Source organism: Ahaetulla prasina, chromosome 1 (genome assembly GCF_028640845.1).
Source record: "Ahaetulla prasina isolate Xishuangbanna chromosome 1, ASM2864084v1, whole genome shotgun sequence".
Lineage (NCBI taxonomy): Eukaryota > Metazoa > Chordata > Lepidosauria > Squamata > Colubridae > Ahaetulla > Ahaetulla prasina.
Genome location: NC_080539.1, coordinates 47,737,222 through 47,760,442, shown reverse-complemented (window position 1 = coordinate 47,760,442; position 23,221 = coordinate 47,737,222). Strand labels below are relative to the sequence as shown.

The window sequence follows — 23,221 nt, the reverse complement described above, 5'->3', positions numbered from 1 at the left end:
GGTTTAGAACTGATGTGTCATTCAAACTGGTCCTTGGTGCATTGTTTTAAAAAGAAGCAAAAAGTAATAGACTTAATTTCTACAAAATAGAAAAGAGAAGGAAAAAAGAAAAGAAACTGGGCAAGCAAATCTGTGGGGAGTCCTAAGACAACTTAATATCATAATAACAATATTTGCCCATAATCGTTTGATTAAGCTCCTGGAATAGTGTGCAATCTCTACCTACTTACTTGAGAAAAAGTCCAAGTGCGCAAAACAGGACTTACTCCTGTCTACAGATGGACAAGTTGAAAATTGGCAAGAATACTTACTAATTGTTCTGACCCAGCCATGACAAGCAATGAGAAACCGTTTACTCATGAGTAAAACAACTCCTCTTTTAAAACAGAATAGGAACAATCTTTATTCACGTTGGATAAACCAAACCAAAAATAATTACTCAAAAATGAAAGTCTTTTCCCCTTCTGAAACAGGGCCCGAATAGTCTCTGTTCACATGAGAACTCAAGATAAAAAGTCCTTCAATGATTAGGCCAAGCAGAAACAGTTCCTGTTCACACTGGCTGAGACAAATTCATTACCTATTATTTCTCAGCAGGGAGACTCTGTTGGCACCTCAAATATAGAACAATTAGTCCCAACAAAGCTGGTTCTGACAAAGGAATCTGACTTGATTGATGTACATGGGAAAACGAATGGCTGTCTGTGACAACAGGCCACTCTTAAACCCCTACTATTTATTTCCCAGCCAGGGATGGGCTGGGTAGTGTCTACAATTTCTTTTCCCCGAGAGCCAGCTTATTGCCTTCCATTGCTCTCCTCTCCTCTCTCCACACATACACATATCTGGGATAGGCCTTATCTGTTCCTTACCCTCACTCAGCTCAGACCCCCGAATACAGCTGCCTGTCCACCTGGAGGCAGACAAAAGGCCCTGCTCTGCATCTGCCTCCAATTCTACTTCCTCATCAGAGCCTTCCAAAGGCTCCAAAGCTGGTCCAGGCTCTCCCTCAACCTCCTCCTCGTCTGACTCTGCTGCTAGCTGTGCTGGCAGCCGATGGGCCACAACACTAATGACCTGAAAATCTCAGAAAGGTTAATACTGTATAAATATAGTCAATGAAAATATTATTTCAACAAGTACTACCTACTAAATTTGTGATTTCAATGGAATCAAAGAAATATTTAATATCTTTTGTCTGTCTTAAATATCACCCTGATGGAATGCCTTTTGTGATGAAAATAGTTTTTGGAGATTTCATCTACTTTCATCTATTTGCAGTCATAATAGCATCAAACAGAAAAAAAACTGCAAACTTAAGCATCATCCTGCCAACTAGATGTGGGTTCCATCTGATAGCATTAGCATACCCAACTTGAAATAAATTTCTATTCCTGTAAATTTTCTATAGAGCCTATGAATCAGCTGAAGAACTGGGAGAAAAAAACACAATACTTGTAGGTACCACCTCCTAGTGAATTGTCACCTAATCCCCACTCTCCACATTTTCTGTGACTCATAATGCAGCTGACAGACTAGTCTAGTACTATAACATGGTTGAGGGACACAGCTGGAACTGTCAGTATAAAAATTCTCTGTAAATAGGAACTAAGGAAAAATGACTAAGGCTGCAACTCTGAGAAAATGAATTTGTCAGAAATATTTTATTTTTTTATATAAATATTTATATACAGTTATATAGATTAAAAACTAATACAAAGTACAAAAAAATTTAAAAGCCAGTTTGGTCTAATGGTTAAGCTACTAGGCTAAAACCCAACAGACTGAGTTCCAGTCCTGCCTTAGGCATGAAAGCTGGCTGGGTGACCTTGGGTGAGTCTCTCTCTCTCAGCCCACCTCAGCTCCCAAATAGAGTTGGAGAAATTGTGGGGGAAATAGGAGGGGGAAGGAGTAAAATGTGTTCTGACTTCCCCTTTATCATAAGTCTCAAAAATTTTAACAACTTTAACAACCTTCTTGTAAAATGTAGCAAACAATCTCTTCATCCATATCACATCCCTTATCTTTGAACAGATCCTTAACAGCCTGTCATTCAGTCATGGTCAGCAAAAGTCATAAGGGTTACCAGACATAACATAATTTATCAAAGATATTTCAAAAAAGAAAATAAGTTTTAAAAAAAGGACAGGCTGGGATTATCAGGAAAAGTACGACAAAATGGGAATAAATAGGTTATGTCAACTTAAAATAATTGCATTCAGAATAATCTCATAAGGTACAATGATAAAATATCCTTTTATCTTGAATGTTTATTCAAAATTAACTTCTGCTAAGTTCAGTAAGATATGAAAGAGAGCAAAATAAAGTATTTATCATCCACCAAAGATAATTTTTCACAAATAATTTATAATTTTTTATCTATTTTATCTATTAATTTTTTTTCAAGTTTTTTATTTTTTTACAAACGTATCAGTGCGTAAACAGTGTGGCACCTGAGTGTCTTACATTTTAGTACAAATAAAATAATATTAACCATATTTACTATGTTTGACAAGCTTATATAGTTCTGGTAATAGTACACATATTTTTGTTGAGTTATAATCTTTCATTGTTTAGTTATTCAATACTTCAATATGTTATTTTTATACCAATCACCATATTCTAAGTGTCATTCCTTTTACTACAAATAAAATATTATTAATCGTATTTGTTACATTTACCAGGCTTATATAGTTCTAATAATAATACACATATTTATGTTAAATTATAATCTTCCATTATTTAATTATTTAATATTTCAATATGTTATTTTATGCCAAGCACCATATTATTCAAGCATGCTTAATAATACCATCGTTCAAGTTCTGATTTCCCATTATTACTTCACCATATTATATAAAAATGTGCATTTCATTAATCCCCCTCTCTCGTTTCCCTCTCTATTCTAACTTTTAATTATGCCAGTATTATATTTAAAAATATTCCCTTTCTATCCATTTTCTCTTGCCCACTTTAAAGCTTTAATTGTTCGTTTCTGAGTTTGACTCCCATATTCCTCTCTTGGATCTTTATCTCTATCTGCTTCCACATCTTGATCAATCATTTTAAACATTTCTCCCTTCTCTGTCCTATTCCATTGTATAATTTTCAAAATATCTACTCTTGCCCCTACCTCTCTTCCAAAAAAGTATTCTTGCAACTCCAGTTCCTTTTTTAATTCCCTTAAAATACTCTCCCCTCGGCTTGTTTCATCAATCATTATTATTTTTATCTCCTTCTTGTCATCTCGTTTTAATTGTTGGTTTATCTGTTCTGTTTTTCATCTACTCTTTCAATTGGCTCCTCCTCTTCCTGGGCATCTTGGTCACTCCTGGTCCTTTGTATCATGTTTTCCAGCTCTTCATCTATGCTCTGCATTTTATTCATAATCTCCTTGTAGCTTCTCATCAAAGTATCCTTAATATTTTGAGTTATTGACACCGTTTCTTCCCAAATTCCACTCATTTCTTGCTGGTGGAGCATCTTATTTAGTTTTATTTTGTCCCTCTTTTGTCCAATAATCCAAAAACCATATATTCAAACCTAAAGTCACTTCTCAAAAAGTTCAATATTCATGAATCTTTATATCCCAAAGCTAATTGATCTGTTCCTCTCGATAGTTACATTTTTCCCCCAGAACCTTCAAAAGTCCCTCTATAAATTCAGTCTTGTGATGTAGCCTTCAGGGGTCACTTTAATAATAATGCCTTTCTTATTCTCACATTTAAATCTATTATTTCCAGAATTTTGGGAATGTGTTATGCCTTCCTTTTGTCAGAGGTGGCACTCTTAAGTCAAATTTTAATATTAACCAGTTTTATCCAATTTTAATGGTGACAATCCAAAATATAAAGGTGATGTTAGTTTTTTAAGTAAATAGTTCCAGCATTTTGAAATGCCTATCCAAAACAATGCCTATCCAATTTAGAAATCCAATTTTCTGTATTTTTAAAGATTTTTGGCTTCTCCCTTTGATTCTTTTTCCTTCAATTTTGAAATCTTCTCAAAATGTTAAATCACTGCTTTTAAAAATAGCAGTGAGCCTCTCTTTTCCTGGATATCCTTTTGGGATTGAGTTTTAAATAAAAAGGATTCTTCTCACCCAGTTCCAGACACTGTTCACTGACTCTACCCCAGTACAGTTCTTAGGTGTTTCTCGGCTGTCCTAGCTTTGTGGCAGCCATCTTTAGGCTGCCGCTTCTCCTCATTGCATAGAAAGAAAAAAAGCCTGGGATTCAGCAGCAGAGTTGCGATCTCTCCCATGACCTCTCAGGGCACCCCTCCTTAGCTTGACCGCCCTTACAAGGTGGCTTTGGCTCCTCCCAGAGCCCACAAACCGGGAGAACTCAGCACAGGGAACACGGAAACCCATTCCCTGTGTCTGATATCGCCATGACGTCAGCCGGAAGTCCTTTATTTATTAAATTTTTATGCTGCCCATCTCTCCTATAAGGTGACTCTGGGTAACTCTATTTTTTAAAATTTAGAATGGACATGAAGATGTTTTCATTTTATCTAAATCCCGTTGTGGTTACAGTAAAGACTTACTGTTATGACCGGCTTCACACATCACTATAACCCACTGTAAATTGTGTAATATCTTTGGGATTGGTTTGTTAGAAACAGTGGTTTGAGCTCAGAACTCTGTTGGGAACTATATCTATCCAGAAGACAATGGGAAACTGTATCTATCCAGAAGACAATGGGAAACTGAAAGAATTGTGCATGCTTTAAAAATGATTTGGAGGAAGTGCTTCAGAACTCACATAGGTTCTTTCACAACAGTTTTCTGAAAGAAAGTGCTACTACATTAACTGACGTAAGTACTGACTCCTTAAAGCAGCAGGTTTTTTTTCCAGTTTCACACTGAAGGCTGAGAAAAGCTGAGATGCTTTAAACCATGGAGGTTTCTAAGAAAAGATTGGAAAACCATTTATCTGAAATGGCATAGGGTTTCCTGCTTGAGCAAGGGGCTGGACTAGAAGACCTTCAAAGACTCTTCCAGATTCTGTTATTTGTTCTGTCCAATCTCTTTAACAATCTTGAGGTTAGCAGTACATATAAAATATATATTATGCATACATTTCTATCTTATCCAAAAGATTTTTCTTCCTAATACATTTTTTTCTCTTCTTAAACACCAACTAAACCTTTGGAAAGGCAAATATTTCACTTACACTGACTTCACATTCTTACATAAGGATGTAAAAAAAAGAGAGAGATAACTTTATTACATTGGAGAGAAGGCTGAGCATAAAAGTGTCCTCAAAAGGGGTCAAGGGACAGGCAAAGGACAAAATGAGTGTAACAACAACATCACACTTGTTGTCATTATTTTTGACAAAAACATTGAATTCTGTGAATTGGATACTTCTGGCTGAGTCCTATTAACTGGAGAATGGGGCAGCCTCTTCAGAGACGGAACAAGTGATACACAGTTGCCCAGAATTCTCTAAACTTGCATTTAAATCTCATGGAGAAGATTAAATCGTCACTAGCATCCAAATCAGTTTCAGTTGCCAGTCCAGTTTGATTCCCAGTTAATGTCTAATCTTTGATCAGGCAAAAAAGGATTTGGGGATGAACTGTATTAAAAGGTAAAGTCATATATGAAAAAGTTTTGGCATTGCATATTTTATTGGGAAAGCTAGACACACAGATTTATATCTTGTTCTGAGTATCAGGAAGTGACCTTTAGCTTACCATCTGTAATATAAGTTGCTGAGTTAGCGTCTCTACTCTGTGCTAGTCAGAAGACCATAAAACTACTGTGCTGATTTCAGTATCTTTGTGCTGTGATTTCTAAATCCTTAAAATGAACTACTTAAAAAGGGAACAGAAAGCTAAAGTTTTATAGAAAACAAACATAAATAATCTTTTATGGAAAATGCCTTAAATCTCTGAGCAGATATTCATACAACTTTGATGAATGTACAATGTATCTTCTGTGCTACACTTTTGGATTACAAAAGTAACTTTAAGATTAAGTCATCTGGGGTAGAGAAATGGAAATTTAAAAAAAACAGTGTTATTTCCCTCCCCCTTACTTACCCAGAAAACCTCATTTCTGTAGTATAGCTGTTTCTCTGTTGTATAACACATTTAGCACAATACTGAGGGTGGCCACACTCAGAGATGAAGAGTCTTTGGAGGAAGATTCCCAGCTACGCAACATGCTCAGGTTCAACTGGCTTAATAATATTATTTGAAAAGCACAATATCAAAACACATCTGGAAGTGAACAGTGACTTATACCCTTATCATTCTGCATCTGGATTACTGCATCATGATATACATGGGGCAGCCTTCGAAAATAGTTTGAAGCCACAGCTGGAACAGAATAGGCTCACCAGATTACTAGAGGAAGAAATTCATTGTTGCAGAATTTTCCTGCAATACCCAGTGGTGGGATTCAAATAATTTAACAACCGGTTTTCTGCCTTAATGATTTCTTCCAACAACCAGTTCACCAAACTACTAAGAAAGTTAACAACCGGTTCTTCTGAAGTGGTTTGAACTGGCTGAATCCCACCACTGACAATACCTATATAGGACTGAGGTGGGTCATGATGAATCTTGGGTGCAATATAGGACTGTATTCTCAATTTTATGACTGCAATCACAATGGCAAAGTGATTCATTTCTGTTTATACAGTTAAAGGAGAGGTCAGTACTAATCTGAATGTGATTACTGTAATACTAAACAATTCCCTGTAAAACAAGGACTACCAAATAAAATGAAAGAAGTTAGCTATCATTCACCATGATATCCTTTATGATGGCTAAGGGATACATGCAGTCCTTGATTTATGACTATTCATTTAGTGACAATTCAAAGTTATGATAGACAGAAAAAAGTGACATGACCAGTCCTCACACTTATGACCATCACACCATCTCTATGGTCATGTGATAGCGATTTGGGAACTGGGCAACCCACATATATTTATGATGGTTGCAGTTTCTCAGGTCATATATTACCATTTGTAATCTTTCCAGGAAGTTTATGACAAGCATGGTCAATGAAGGAAGCTGGATTCACTTAGTGACTTAATGATTATAGCAAAAAAGATCATGGAATTGGGCATGGCATTATGATATCTCACTTCATGACTACATACTTAGAGATGGAAGTTCCAATCTTCAGGAAATAGAGTCCATAAACCAGGTATGGGGAACTTGTATGACCAATTTAATTCAAAGGACAATTTAATTTAAAGGACTTTAAAAAAATAAAAGTACTTAGGCCAGCATGTATATGAAATTACTTTTTCCAGCATCAATAAGACTGATTTTTCAACTGTAGAAATCTGCTACAGCAATTAAGAGGAAAAAGCCTTCACCATGTAATAAATTCAGATATTGTCAATTTGTGGCAGCAGGCAAGCCTCCTGGACAGTACCGTGTTTCCCAAAAATAAGACCCTGTCTTATATTTTTTTGAACCCTGAAATAAGCGCTTGGCCTTATTGCCATGCGCTCAAAAGCCCGATTGGGCTTATTATCCAGGGATGTTTTATTTTGGGGAAAACAGGGTACTAAACAATTATAGATTGTCCTCATGTTAATTCAAAATTATGATGGTATTAAATGAGGGGGAATTACGACTGATCCACAAAATTGCAGCCATTGCAGTATCCCCTTAGTAACATGACCAATCTTATCTGCCAGCTTCCCACAAGCAAAGCCAATGGGGAAGCTGGGAGGGAAATTTTCAAGTCATTTCTGTAATCACTCCAGGACACTACAGACCACGAGCTTCTAGTCAGCCTCCTCATGCTTCCCAACATCCCCCACCTCCCACTAGCTCTTTCCAACCCACCTGTGGACTCCACTGGGCTGCCTGCACTTCCTAGCACCTGACTGTGACACCTCTGTACCCTCCCCATGCTCTTCATTCATCTTCCTGCTTAATGACCTGGGTGTCTTGGGGTTATCATGGCAACCAGGGCTGCTGGGATTGCTGTCATTAAAGAATGCACTCACAGTGTCGTGTTTTACAACCACATCCCTTAACGACAGCAATTCTAGTCCCAATTGCCACTGTAACTCAAGAACTAATGGTAATTAGGTCAAAGAGCTGAGCTTCTTAACTTGCAATTAGGACTTCTTAGGGAAGCATTACACCAAGGAGAAAAACTGCTCAGGAAGAGATACTCAAGAAGCTGCACAATATTTGATGTTAAGGCCATGCCTGCTAGACAGAGATAAGAGAACAAAAAAGATGACATGTCCTTCTTTTGTAGGAAGTCTGATTACCCTATATAAGAACTATCTGTTCTTTTCAAGGTATCTTGCTCTGTGTGGCAAGAGGATCTCAAAGAGAGAATCAAAAAGGAGGTAATCACAAAGAGAGAAAATGGATAGTTTATGTTCTTGAGACAATTTCTGATTGATCATTTCCTTTTATATCATACAGCATGAGACACACAAAATAAGAAAGCATGTAAAGCTTTCTTTCAGATGTGGATCATGTAAAGTGATCCACATCTGATTGCTTCTTGGATTTTTGGCTTAGATCAAGTGCGGGGAAAGGAAAAAGATCTTTGGTTCAGATTTTGAAAAGCTGTAGCTAATGACAGAAGGCATAGTTAGATGGATATAGGATAGATATATATAAGAATATATAAATATATTCTTGATAAAACAGCTTGTATTCATGATATTTCTTATGCCACCTAAAAGGCTGATGGTTAAAAAAAAATCTTTCTTTGGGATAGCCAGTTAGTTAATCAATATTAATTCATACGTACAGATCGTTCTGATGTTTGCCATACATGAGAGATCCTGTAGCTCTGAAGTTTGCCATTCATCTGTGAAGCAGGAGGTTTAATCCACTTGACTATTACTGAAGAACTGGATTCATTTATAGAGATTGTGACATTCGAAGGGGGAGCAGATGGAGCTTAAGAACAGAATACAGATACAAAAAACCCTAATTAATCTTTTGGGTAGAAACAGAAAAAACAAACAGAAATAAAAACAATATTTACTGGCTTGGTTCTCTAGACCAAGGCAGGGGAATGACATTCTTGTTGGGATTGACAGGAATTCAAATTTTAGCAGGCTGCCTTTTACAAATAAGGTATTTTCCTACATCCCTTTTTATATGTTCAATCCTACTTAAATTATATTTTTATGAATAATAACAGAATCATAACATATATTTTCATTAAGAACAAATTGTACTAAAAATCCAGGGGAATGGAGCAGGGGTGAAATGCTCCCGATTCGGATGGGATTGCCCGATCCAGTAGCGATGGCGGCAGGTGGTTCAGAGAACTGGTAGCAAAAATCCTTGCCTCCCCCTACCCCCGCGCCCATGCCCAGTTGAGCCGCGCGATCATCAGAGGTTTTCTTTTTTACTTTTAAAAGCATTTTTTCTTTGGCCGAAAAAATGCTTTTAAAAGTAAAAAAAAAGCCTCTGATGATCGCCCAGCTCAGCTTGGTGCTAGCCAAAAAATGGGGGGGGGGAATCTGTTTTTTCTCCCAGCAGGCTCTGCTAGCCAAACCAAAAAACTGTGGGGGGGGGGGAGAAATCCATTTTTCCTCCCAGCAGGTTCTGCTAGCCAAACCAAAAAGTGGTGGGGGGAGTCCGTTTTTCCTCCCAAAAGGCTTCAGGGAAACCTCCCATTTTTTGGTTTGGCTAGCAGAGCCTGCTGGGAGGAAAAATGGTGTGTGTGGGGGGGGTTCGTTTTTGAGAGAGAGAGAAAGAAAGGAGGCAGGGAAGGAAGGATGGAAGGAAGGAAGGGAGGAAGGAAGGGAGGAAGGGAGGAAGGAAGGAAGGAAGGAAGGAAGGAAGGAAGGAAGGAAGGAAGGAAGGAAGGAAGGCAGGCAGGCATACAAACTTGGCACTAGATGCAGCTTCAGAGGATAATCCAGGGCTGGAAGGGACCTGGAGGTCATCTAGTCTCCAGCAGGACATATTTGTCTTTTGATCCCCCAGCCACATAACCATGCCCACCAAGCCACGCCCACAGGTAGCAAAAAAAAATATATTCACCCCTGGAATGGAGTATGTATCATTCAAAAAGAAAAGCAAATAAATGATAAAATAATTACTTGTAAGTCATTGTCTTGCTGAGTCCATAATTTTGTTAGCTTTTCATTTTAGAAAGTTTTTTAAAAAGCATTATCTATGCTATTGCATAATATTGTGCAGATAGTCTTATATTAACAAAATTGGAATAGGAGAGGATCTCATTGGCATGAGCCACCAATTGTAATCAAATGTAAAATTGTGGCTAGGAAGGAGGATATTGCTGTATAGAACAAAGTGCCTCTGAGCATTCAATCAACGGAGACCGTAATATGCATCTATCTCATTTCACACCGTGTTTATTTTTGTTTGCCCCACCTTTATTTCAGTACACAAATCTAAGGAAGAAAGGGGCTTATTGTTAAACCATAGGGCATCAGAAATTTTAGCTGACCTACTGCAAATATCCTGGATCTTTCACTCCTCTGTCCACTACCATCATGCTGCCTTGTTGATAATTCTTACCTCCTTCAGTTGTACTGGCCATAATCCAAGGGCTGAGACTTGACCAGCCTACTTCATTCATACAAGAAACACTGATTTTGTAATCCTTCATGGCTGATAGATTCTGAATAAGATACTGATGCGGTGGTACAGAAGCATTAAAAATCATCATAGAAGTGTTACTTGGTTCATCAACTTCCTTTACCTAGTTTAAAAAAATATTAAGCAAATATGTTAAGGAAGGAATGCTCTGAAAGTATCACTTCTATTATCCATGCTTAATCTTTTAGAAGGTGGCTGAGGAGTCCTTCTTTGCCAGGGCTCATAGAAAGCATTTTGATGACAAAAAGTAGCAAAGGGTAATCCTCCACGATGAGCACTGGATGGATTGAAAGAATGACCTAGAGCAGGGGTGTCAAACTCATGTTGTCATGTCATCGTCACATGACATATTGGGACTTTCCCCCCCACCTTCACTAAACTGGGTGGGACAGGGCCAGCATGTGACGCATCTGGCTTGCAGACCGCGAGTTTGATATCCGTGACCTAGACCTATCTGAAATGCTGCCATGATGTAGAACTCACCCAATAAATGAAAGTAATGCTGTTAACAATCTAAGCTTTACTTATTTTTACAAAAATTGATTAGAACTAAAGTCAAAGAGACTCGGGTGGGATTAGGTTTATAACTGAAATTGTTTTGAAGTAAGAATTCTAAATAGCCCAAAATGTTCATATATTTAGGTTCTCTATGACTCCCACAAAACTCATTGCCTTTTACTTGCTGCTGTATTCCATTATGTTACAGGTTTTGGCAATTTGTTCTGTACAATTATAATGTAAAGGAGGCCATTCTCTCAGGGGACACATCAAGGCCACCAGGAATAACATAGTCAGTGAGGCAAGGTCATATAATTGTTTAGTCAATCAGATTTGATTATAGAGGTCATCAGAGAGCCAAAGGATGGCACTGTCCCATACTCCCACTTGCAGTGGAAAACAGCTTTGCTCCCTTTTATAGGCATTTCAATGTCTCAATGAATAAGCGAAGATACATTTCACAGGATTCCCAATCCCATTCCTGAGCACACGCACACGCACAAACACACACACACATATACACATGCATTTAAGCATGCACAAAAATAGGTACCGTTTCAATTCAGTCTCTTTTCAGCCTTTGCAGTATTCAATAAATCATAGCATTAAATACTATTGTACCCTCTGTAAAGAAAAGCATAAAAGGCATTCAACAGTGCTATGAGATGCTTTGGCAAATAAATGGAGAGGTAATTATAACCAGCTGTTCCTATTCTTGGATTGTTTCATTTCTAAGAGTTATAAATATACCTCTGGCTTTTAATTTCTCCCTGATAGTAAGAAAGGAGGTAGAAGAGATTACTTGATTTAAGCATAGTAACTAAACCACGATACCTTTTAAAACATCAACATTTCAGTAATTTTAGTCCAGTTTTTGAATGTTTTACATACCCTGTTTTAAAAAGTAACTTTGGAATTTTTTATACTTTCTGACTCAGAATTGTATTTCTACAGTTTTCATTTATGCATGTAATAGTTAATATAAAGTATTAACATTTGGAATGATCTGATTTTTTAAAAACTCTTTAATCTATTTCCGGAGCTTCAGTAACAATGCAGTATGAATACCATCAACATGATGATATCCGGAAAAGAAAGACTTTTTCCATCAGTTATGACAGTCCCTAAAAGATGTTTATTCAGAATAGTTAAAAGGTAATGAGAGTGGCTTCAGTGGACTTTGTGCCTGTATCACAGGAAACTGAAAAGCCAGCCTCACCTGCACATAAATTTGCCTGGGAATTTTTCCTTAAGTTTCATTTAGGTACTAAAAGGGAAAACATTTGTCCTGGCCTCTCAATGGAATGAATCAAGTTTCAGGAAATGCTGATGCGGCCTGGCTATCAACAAGGAAAGGCACTTCCTTGGCAGCATGAAGCAATTATTTAAAACCATAGCATGATCTCAAAGGGCGAAGACTACAAACCTGCTCTGCGGAAGTGACTCTGTGCCCTTATTTATTTATTTTTTTGAGGAATTGGGCTTTCTGTCTATGTGCAATTTTTACTTTGTCAACTCTATGGAATTTTCCATTTGTCAAGAAACAATCACAAACAAAATAAGAAGCAATGGCCTTATAGCTCCAGTCCAAATTATTCAAATGTAGTATTCAGATGTTTTAGCTGTCAGCTTTGAAAGCCATACTACGCTGGAGGCTTCCGCGCTGCCACGTTCCCATGTGTGGGAAAGTGGGACTGGGGATTTGGTAGAGGGGCCCATTAGACATAATAACATTCTTCCTGCTAGTCAAGGTCAGGCTGAGCCTACATACAGTCAAGGGGGTGGTGATTTTGGAGTTTGTCTTACTGAGGAAAAACCCGGATCCCCAGATTCGGAGTTCCCCCAGTTGTGCCAGTTTACCTATGCTAGTAAAAGAACTTTGAGAGATATTTGCTTCGGAGTCTTTTCTGCAGGAGGGTGTTTCTGGAACACTGACATTAGACTTTTCTCACAGTATAACTAATATCAAGAGATTGGAGATATATTTCAGCTAATAACCAGTAGGCATGGGAAGCCATTCAAGAGTATAGTGAACTAGATTGCTAATCCAACTAATCAGCAGCAATCCAGGCTTTCAGATAAATCTTTTTCTCAATCATATTTGAAGACATTAAGGATTTTTTCACTTTTCTATGACTTTTTTTCATTTATCTTTAACTTAAAAATTATATTGTTTCTACTCTGTATTAAAAAAAGTCTATAATAAAAAATTATATATGAGAATAATTTTTTAAAAAAACATAGCAAATATCCCAAAGTGATGAGTCCCAAAACGAAAACCTAACTCAGATTCCTAAAGGATGCATCTGGAGTTAAAAGCTCAGTTATATATTGCTCATAAATATGTGTAATCAAACCCCTGAAGTAATTTGAACATTAGGACATAAGATTCGATTGTTGATCTAATTAGATCCTATATATGTAACAAACTGTTTTCTTTACCACAGGGTGCACAAAATTTTCTTCTCTAAAAGCTAATAATTTCTGAGTACACTAGGGAATGTGATTTGTCAATTATTACCACCATTGCAATGTAAAAGCTAGAATGTTGGATGACCCATAACCATTCTAATCTCCATTAATACCTCTACTGTACTGGGTGACCCTGGAGTGGTATTCTCTCTCAAAAAAAAGAAATGTCATAAAGGTAACATATTTCTTTGCACAGCTCTATAAGGGCAGGGAGATTAGAACAGTAACAAATACAAATACCTGCTGTGTTTTTACATTTTCAGAATTGCTCTTTTTTCTGCTTCCTTTCAGGCAAAATATACAAGCAATATCTTCCTCTTTTATCCTTTATGAATTATAATCAGACTTGGGTCATCCAGACAGTAGGCCCAGTGAAAATATGGAATTGATTTCTATGAGTCTGTCGCACAACAATTGGGATTAAATCTGGCCTAACACTAAAGCTGTAATCCTGTGTAATCTATAATTAGATTAAGTTCACCAGAAGCCAATGGAATTCAAGGAGTTAAGTTAAGCAGTTGTCTCTTCCAGGAATGTCATAAATAAGAACAGTAACTGTGAAGCCAGAAGTTTCAGAGAAGCCCCCCCACCCCACCCAAAAAAAAAAAGAAGAAGAAAGAAAAAGAAGAAAGTCTCCCACTTTTCAGTAGAAATAAAAATGATTGGGCAGCACTTATTTACATAGAAGCCCACAGTTCTTGACATGACTGGACTGTGTACAAAAATGTACACAACAGCGCTGTGAGATATTTAAATATTAAGTGGCCATTGCCTAAGGTTATGCAACATTAGATTATGTTTTTTCCCTCTGATGATTACAGGAATCCTGTAGAATAGATAGAATACAAAAACAAAATGGATAGATGTTCAAAAAGTTCATTAATTCATTTGTCGAGGAGCTTATACAGCAAACATTCCAGCAATCAGAATGTGGAATGCAGTTTAAACCAGCCTAATGAACACAATAGCAGTGGGAAAAAGGCAGGGCATTTGGAAGCCAGCATAAACAACATGCCCCCACAGACAATGTGATTTAAAAAAAAAACCTGGCAAGAAGCAAAAGCATTTAAAGGGGAAGAAGAAAATAGGATCTCCTGAATAGGGCACAGTTTCAAAACAATAGAGACTTCACAAAAGTTGAAAAGTTCCATCCTATGCAAATGCTTGTTGTGAGTAGACTGGATGCTAAGAGAGATGGATCAGCATCACAATAGCTGCCCCTGGCTTCATTTTTATGGCTTCAACCATGATGTTCACTAGACCCCACATCTAGAAATCTGCATGCACTCTTTAGAGTAGGTGTGATTCAGGGCCAACATTCGAAGGCCCACATTTCATTGGAGGGGGAGGGATCCCTATGGACTTGTCCTCTTTAAAAGCCGCAAAAAGCTACATCTGTTTATATCTTGCCAAGGACTGCTTGATTGCTGGTCTGGTATTAATCCTCGTGTTAATCTCTGTTTATCTGGATGTTGATTGTTGGCAAGGAGGAGTTTTGGTCTTTCTGCTGCTTCTTCTTTTTTATTGCTATTGTTTACAAGCAGTAAATAATACCCCAATTAAGGAATCACCAACTCAGACAATCAAACAATAAACAACAGACTAATAAAGGAACTACCATGAACACTCCCACCAATATTGACAGGGCAAATTACTTGTACATAAACAGAGAAGAAATCCCACTCCGTTCTAGCATATCTAGTTGACTAATGAAATTGTCTATAAGAATTCATCCCCAGTTAACAGAAAGGATAAAGGAAGGAAGGCTGTCAGGGAATTTTATTCTTTTTGTTAAGATTGTGGTGTTGTTGTTGTTATTGCTATTATTAATGTTCACTTCAAACTTTCAGGATGAGGAGTTGCTTATATTTACCAGGCCAGCTTTTCCTCACCTCCTTTCTCCCTAGATCATAACTTGCACCATTCCAAGAAAAGATGGCCCTTGGTTTCACTGACTGGGGTTCTTGGGACTGGAAGGCTGGTTTAGCAAAAAGAAGAGTGCAATCCCAAGACACTCAGGAGGATATCACCAATTATTTATTCTGCAGCCTTGCTGCTGAAAACAGAAAAAGTAAGCATTATATAAAACTTCACATCAAAAAGTGCCACAATAATGTTAAATATGATTTTCTATTTACCAGAACACTGCAGGAACTCAAAGGTGAATAACCATCAAACCCTGGGTCCCAGGATAGCAGCACTGTGTGGGCTCTTGTGCTCAGAACATGAACCTTCATAGGTGGAGATGGAAGTCCTGCATTAGAAACAAAAAGATATTCATAAATAATTCTCTCATTTGTGATTGTCAGCTTGTCCAGAAAATCTGTTTGAATATTTGGGATGGATATTTACCAACGTATTGGAAAGCATATTGGATTCAATGGATCCCTTCAGTATCATTTTACTCTATATTGATTTTTCTCTCTGCTTTTTTTTTAAAAGAATTCAGGGTGATGAATGCAGCTTTCATATTCATTGTCATTTTTACAACAAACTTTGAGTTGGCATTTTCCCAAAAAATTTTCAGTAAACTTTGTGGGAATCTGAACCTAAGCTTATCTGACAAAAATCCAGTATCCTAACTGAGCCATCCCCACGCAAGCACTTTCCAGTTGTTTTGGAATATAACCTTCATTCCCCAATCCATGTGCTATCTGGGGATGATGGGAATTATAATGCACAACATTATTTGTTACAGAGTTCAAACAGTTTGTAGTTTACCCTCCAGATAAAACATCCCCAAAATTACTAGTAGTTAGTGTATAGTCCCAGAATTCCCAACTAGTATAGGCAAACTCCTAATGCATTTTAGGACATGAGGTTGGGAGGGGTGCATCAGGGAGGAGGAGGAGGAGAGGAAGAAGAAGAAGAAGAAGAAGAAGAAGAAGAAGAAGAAGAAGAAGAAGAAGAAGAAGAAGAAGAAGAAGAAGAAGAAGAAGAAGAAGAAGAAGAAACAGGTGTACAAAATTATAATTCCTATCATATATAAATTCTGCTAACTCAGTGGAACTTATTCTTTACAAAATTCAATTGAATTAAATGGAACTTGCTTCTGCACAGACCTACACAGGACTCAGCATTATTGCATTCACACTTTCTGATGATTTTCTTTTATTATTTTTTATTATTTATTTACTGTATATTTCATATTTCCAAAATGTTTTCTAATTTTATCAGATTTATAATAGTGGTACAAGTTTGCAAAATTAATGAAAAACAAATAAATGAAAAAACATTAGGATGGACTATTTTGGGAGTAACAGTATAAATGAATGGTTTGTACGGTATAGCATGCTGCTATTTGCATTGAAAATAGACTTTATACACTACTATGGCCAAGAAGAACAATTTACCATAAGATCATATTTTTTCTTAATTTTCCTTAAGATCGAAGATGGAGGAAAAGGAATGTATTTAATTTACTGTTGAAAAAAGTTCTGAAACAAATCAGAGTGAATTTTAATAATGCATTTTTTAAAAGCAACATTCTCCTACGTAGTGCTGCAACTAGGAACTGGGGTAGAATGATCTACTTTATCCAGGTTTGCTGCTGGCCAATTAACTATGTTTGGAAAAATCTCTTTCTTAAACTTCTCCAACCTATCGAAGTCCTATATTTTAGGACTTCAACATTCTTAACATCTAGGTCTGCTGGCTAGGAATTTTGGGAGTTAGAGATCCAACTTATCCATTGTAGTGTATACTATTAGAAGAGGCTATACTAAATCAATTCATTTAATATCCAGAATCTTTCTAAACCAGCCAAGTCTATGTATCCATTCATGTTCCTAATAGTATCACTGAACATTCAGATGAAATTTTAATATACATTCTGCTCATACAGAAAGTACTGTATACAGCACTGAAGATTAGGAAATCCAATCTAACAAGTGGACTTGTAATAAATTCCTGAAACTTCAAACATACACATAAGGTTTTCCAGTTAGTTATTTGACAGTCATGCCTTCTTTTTCCAATACATCTGAAAGGCAACAGTTTAGGAAAAACTAAGGTAAAGGTAAAGATTCCCCTTGCACACACATGCTAGTCGTTGCCGACTCTAGGGGGCGGTGCTCATCTCCGTTTCAAAGCCAAAGAGCCAGCGCTGTCCGAAGATGTCTCCGTGGTCATGTGGCTGGCATGACTCAACGCCAAAGGCGCATGGAACGCTGTTACCTTCCCACCAAAGGTGGTCCCTATTTTTTCTACTTGCATTTTTACGTGCTTTCGAAACTGCTAGGTTGGCAGAAGCTGGGACAAGTAACGGGAGCTCACCCCATTACACGGCAGCACTAGGGATTCGAACCACTGAGCTGCCAACCTTTCAATCGACAAGCTCAACGTCCTAGCCCCTGAGCCAGGAAAAGCTAGTCTGGGCTTAATTCTATAATAAATTATAGATTAATAAATTAAGCTACAACACATTTTCTATCTTAACAATTTCACGAATCCACTGCTAGTATTTACTGAATTTTTCCATACTTCCTGAATCTGACTTGTGTCTTTCAGGTATACCAGATTCCTTTGGGAAATGCAAAGCATTTTAAAAGACAGGGCTTTTTCAGTACAGTACAATACAGTACAGTACAGTTCTCACTTTTATAGAACCCCTCTTATAGAAAATACATATGTCTCCCTTGTTGAAAACATTGGAAGATACATTTAAATAAAGATTTAAATTGAATTTAAAAGGTATTTTATAGGGTAAGTTATGAAACAATTATAGTTAAGAGCAGTGGACCTCAGTAAGAAATCCAACATGTTTTTTCCAGAATGCATATTAACAAAATTTTAGAATGATAAGGATACTCTCACACTTAAGACCGACCCTTTATATTGATTCGGGCTTCAGATGATGTCGCTAATCCTTTCTTGTTATGAGCTTCACAGTGGAAAATAGCAGCTTCATTAAGACCTGCAAACCCAAATTAAAATAAACATACAAATTGAAAAGGTGGCTGTAAGAAAACATGAACATGGCACACAATAAAATAAATTATAACTTTATTTGGCTTCTTTCCTGAACAAAGATTACGAACAAACTTTCAAGTGTTATTTTACATTTTAAGCAAATCGCTCTTGAAATACAACATTTCTCTGACCACAAGGGTAGCATTTATGAGAAAGCTTGACTTCTTTGTGTTTTTTGTTCTTTTTAAAGAGATTTTCTTTTACCTAAGATATAACTGAATTCTTTGACAGAGCTATTTTAATGCCTTATGCTACCGCTTTGGGCCACAGCAATGTCAATGCATGGAAAGTTCAGCAAACCAATTGCAGCGAATAATTCAAACAGAAACGTACACAACAGGGATAGGTAACCTCTTTTGCACAGCCTGCATGCAATGCTGTGAACCATAGGAATTTCTAGCAAGAATAGGAATAATAGGAATAATCTAGCAAGAGACAGAGCTGCAACTTTCATGCTAGTTTTTGGTAAAAAGAGGTATGTGCACTGAAGTTAATAATTAACATATTAAATATACTAAAATCATATAAACATTTTCTAACTGCCAAAACTTGAACTTTGACATTCCAGCCCTGCCTCTCTTAGGTGATTTTACTGCAACTTTGTCCAGTAGTTGTTTGCCATTCAGCTAGTACTATAAAACATATTTGTTAGTTATTAAAAGGTTACTCAAAAAAGGACTATAATTGTGCTCTTAAAAAATAGTTTTACTTTTGGTATGAGTTAAAGTGTAGTTGTGGTCTCTCTCTCTCTCTCTCTCTCTCTCTCTCTCTCTCTCTCTCTCTCTGTGTGTGTGTGTGTGTGTATGAAACAATTAACGCACAGAGAATAGTTTCATACAATGTGGCCACTGAAGTATATTTTAATCCACTGAAGTATATTTTAACTCAAGGATGTCCCAAGGGGGACAGTCTAGGTTTTCCAAGAATATGTTTTCATCCCAAATGTCATTCTCCTTTCTCCTTCCTCTACGCAGTCTAAAACCATAGCTCTCCAACTATACTTAACAACAACAATATTTAGTTATTTATTAAATTTATATGCTTGTCCATCTCATCAATAAGGCAATTCTGGGTGGCTTAAAAACAAAATCTCTTTCCCAGAATATTGCTCAAGAAAAATGCTTTATAGTTTTACTTGCTATTTTAATATTTTGGCCAATTGAATCAGATTTTTAATTGAAATATTGTGTTTTAACTTTTGTATATGTGTTTTATCTTGGCTGTAAACCGCCCTGAGTCTTCGGAGAAGGGCGGTATAGAAATGCAAATAATAAATAAATAAATGCAAAGCATTGATGCAAAAGTTTTGGCTTCAAAACTTGGAAATCTGGAAAAGGCCCCTATTTGACAATCTGCTGTCGGTTGCTGATTATGGTCACACAAGGTCTTACTTTGCTTCGGATTCCCACATTTGGGAGAAAAAGCTACTAGCTGCACCACAATCAAATTTACGAATTAACTATCCTAGAATCAGCCTCTATCAGCATTATTTATCTATCTATCAAATTTAGAAACTACCTATCTCCCTCACAGGGGGATTCTGGGTGGTGTACAAGTTACATATTAAAACATAAAAACTGTATATTAAATTTAGATAAGAGGCAAAGATAGTTAAAATTCAACATGAAAAGTTAAATCAAGGCAGGGGGACACCCTTCAGAGCACTAACCAGCCCATGGCTGCATGCTCTTCTATAGGCCCCCAAACAAAATGGCAGGGCCTTGGGGTCCTCCCCCCAACCCTGAATCTATGTTGATTCCTGGTGATTGCAGTTTTTGTGGCAAGATTTCAGGAGGGGTTTACCCTGGCCTTCTTCCTAGGGCTAAAAGAGTGACTGGCTCAAGGTCACACCACAATTCTGTTGACCTTTATCTAACTCCAAGCAGGTGTTAATCATTAGTTGAGAAAACACTTGTCCATAGGTATGATAAGCAATACATCAGTTTAACTGTACCTTCGCCTGTGGACTTAATCTTTCATGCTTAACATTAACCCCACTGCTTCTCCTACAATATCCCCAAAATGAATCTGTTAGCCTGTTGGGTAAAAGAGCAATAATAGTGGGCTAGCTATAATTTGAAGGATTTTGTCCTCCATTACTTTATACTGCAGTGATTTCTGTGATTTTTTTCCAGTGTTGTTGATTTTCAGTTCTTGTCAGTTCAACCATTATGATTTGGGTCAATTAATTGATTATTAATGACATGATTAATAGTAATATTTCTATTAAGATGTTTAGCCTACTCTTCATCCTCCAAATGGGACATATGAGTGACTTATATTCCAGCCTCTGACTGAGACCTACAATTTTAAATACACTATGGAAAAAATGGGACCTCTATGTTCCTAAAACAATATTAATACTTCAAGAAGAAGAATTAAAAATGGTTGGCCTCTCAGCAGAGCTGATAGCATGACCATGTTTTCCTTCACTCCTTGACTTCAGAATGAATACAGCTTTTAAATGTTGGCATAACCCATAACTATCATTTCTGTCTGGCACAAAAGATTAGGACCACACTTCAAGTTCCAATTAAACTGATTTATTACTAATCATGAGTATGCACTGGAATCTTCTTTTTTTAATTTTTTTTTATTGAAAAAGTTTTACAAGATTTTTTCCCCCATACATCCCCCCTCCCCCCAACCCTAACCCTTCCCCTTCTTCCTCCTTCCTTCCCCCATCCCCTCCCCCCCTGACTTTCCAGAGCAAATACAGGGTATCGTATCTAACTATCATAAACTAAAATATGCTAATTAACATAAACTCCCATCCCTCTTCTTGAACCTCAACTCCCCTTTTCCATAAAAAAAGAAGAAAAAGGAAAATATTAATACTAATACAATTACCTTCTATTCATTTAAAAGCTATTTAGTATTTTGTTATTTCAATCTCCATTATATATATCTTTCAAAAATAATCTTTCAAATATGCTGATAATTCTACCTTCTCATCTAAGTCCATTAAGTTTAAAGTCCAATCTTCTGTAATAAACAGTATCCCATCTTCCAATGTTGTAATATCAAAAATTATTCCTCAGTATACCTTATAATCCATCATATTTATATATCCATCATACATAATAATAAACATCATCTTTCCTTATATAAATTTAACATTTACCTCATATTCTTCCCCATATTCCCCATACCATAAATTTCTAAACAATTTACACCCCATTTATCATACAATCCATAACTTCTTTCTACTTTTTATATTCAGAAATATCGCTTATAATTTACTCTATCCCATGAAAGGAAAGTCTTTTCATTTGAAAGTATTATTTCTTTACTCCTTGCTCTTTACGTTTAATAGTTACAATCATACTTTGATCCACTGGAATCTTCCTAACTGTTAGCACTGCTTGGAGTTAAATAAAGTCAACAGAATTCAAAATGGGTTAGATTTAGTCCTCTTGTAGTTATGTAGAGATTCTAGGTTGATCCCTCTTTTAACTCCGCCCTCAGGTTCTGCCATTCCTCCTCCTATAGAATTTAATATCACTAAAGTACAGTATTTGCAGATTTTCCATAAGCACACTATACTCAAAGTAAATAAAATATAGATATATCTAATTATATTATGTCCATTATATTTCATTTGACATTACATTTAAATAAATATTAGACATGGTAGAAAATCAATTATAATACTGAATTCTGAAGAAGCCCCAATGTATACAAAAGCAATCCCTGGTGTCTGTCAAACATTTGCATCAGATGATAATTTATTAAAAAACTAAACATTTAAAAAAAAACCTGAGGTTGGCAATGTTCATTCTATACTACTGAAATAACTTTCTTAAAGATTGAGTTTTTAAAAAAAATACAAATAAGCCACTTGGAAGGGTAATACCCTTTAAAACAATCCATCAAATCAAGGAAATTGTATGATTTTCTGAAATTATTTAAAAATACTTCAAGCCCACATATAAAAACTTTCAGCAATAACCCTGAAAAACCTCATGTGTGAAGCTTCACAATTTCTAAGTTTTTCCAGTTACCGAAAACTTGATTTGTTTTTTTAGGGTTCTAAAATAATTTCCTACAGTACATGTTCATTGTTTATTTCCTAGATTTATATTCTGTCTTTTTTCAGGGACTCTCATCATTTTATATAGGGATCTCCTTTCATTTAATCCGATAACAATCCTACTAGATTGATGAACCCAAAATCATTCTCTGATGTTCCAAAGCTCTAATATCTCCAAGTCTAATACCTGAGCCATCACTCTACTGTCTCTCTCTTAAATGACACTGAACTTTAATTGATATAACGTAGAGATTTTACAAAATACTAAAGTAGTATCACAAATGGTAGGGTTAAACATCAATCTACCAATGCCCACTCTGATAGTAGTAACATCACTAGTTAAAATAATAGTTAAATCCATTATCTACCAATGGATTCAACTATAAAAGCCTAAAGGATTGATTGATTTCTAACATTTGTGTAGCATCCATCTTAAAACAACTTTTTAATCTGACAGCATAGTAAATATCCTTTTAGTTTTTGAACCATGACACATCACTAATTAAATCTAGGATCATCTTCATGTAAAATATCTATCTATCCATCTGCACACAATATGTACTATATATTATACCATTATGTGCACACGCCCACACACACATATATCACTGACTCTAAAAAACTCTTAAGTTTTCTGTTATTAAATCATTCCCTATAGCAATA

At 36.4% G+C, this 23,221-nt stretch overlaps 1 protein-coding gene across 2 annotated transcripts in view; it reads right to left on the bottom strand.

Moving 5' to 3' along the window:
* The window catches only part of MERTK (MER proto-oncogene, tyrosine kinase), an 81,616-nt gene that overhangs the window by 45,669 nt on the left and 12,726 nt on the right, over window positions 1-23,221 (bottom strand). For both annotated transcript variants that reach the window (XM_058165082.1, XM_058165081.1), the window contains exons 5-8: window positions 18,383-18,469; window positions 15,693-15,808; window positions 10,504-10,687; window positions 8,753-8,904 (exon numbers count right to left, since the gene is read on the bottom strand). In XM_058165082.1, coding sequence (XP_058021065.1) covers window positions 8,753-8,904; window positions 10,504-10,687; window positions 15,693-15,808; window positions 18,383-18,469 — 539 coding nt within the window. The remainder of the gene's footprint in view (window positions 1-8,752; window positions 8,905-10,503; window positions 10,688-15,692; window positions 15,809-18,382; window positions 18,470-23,221) is intronic.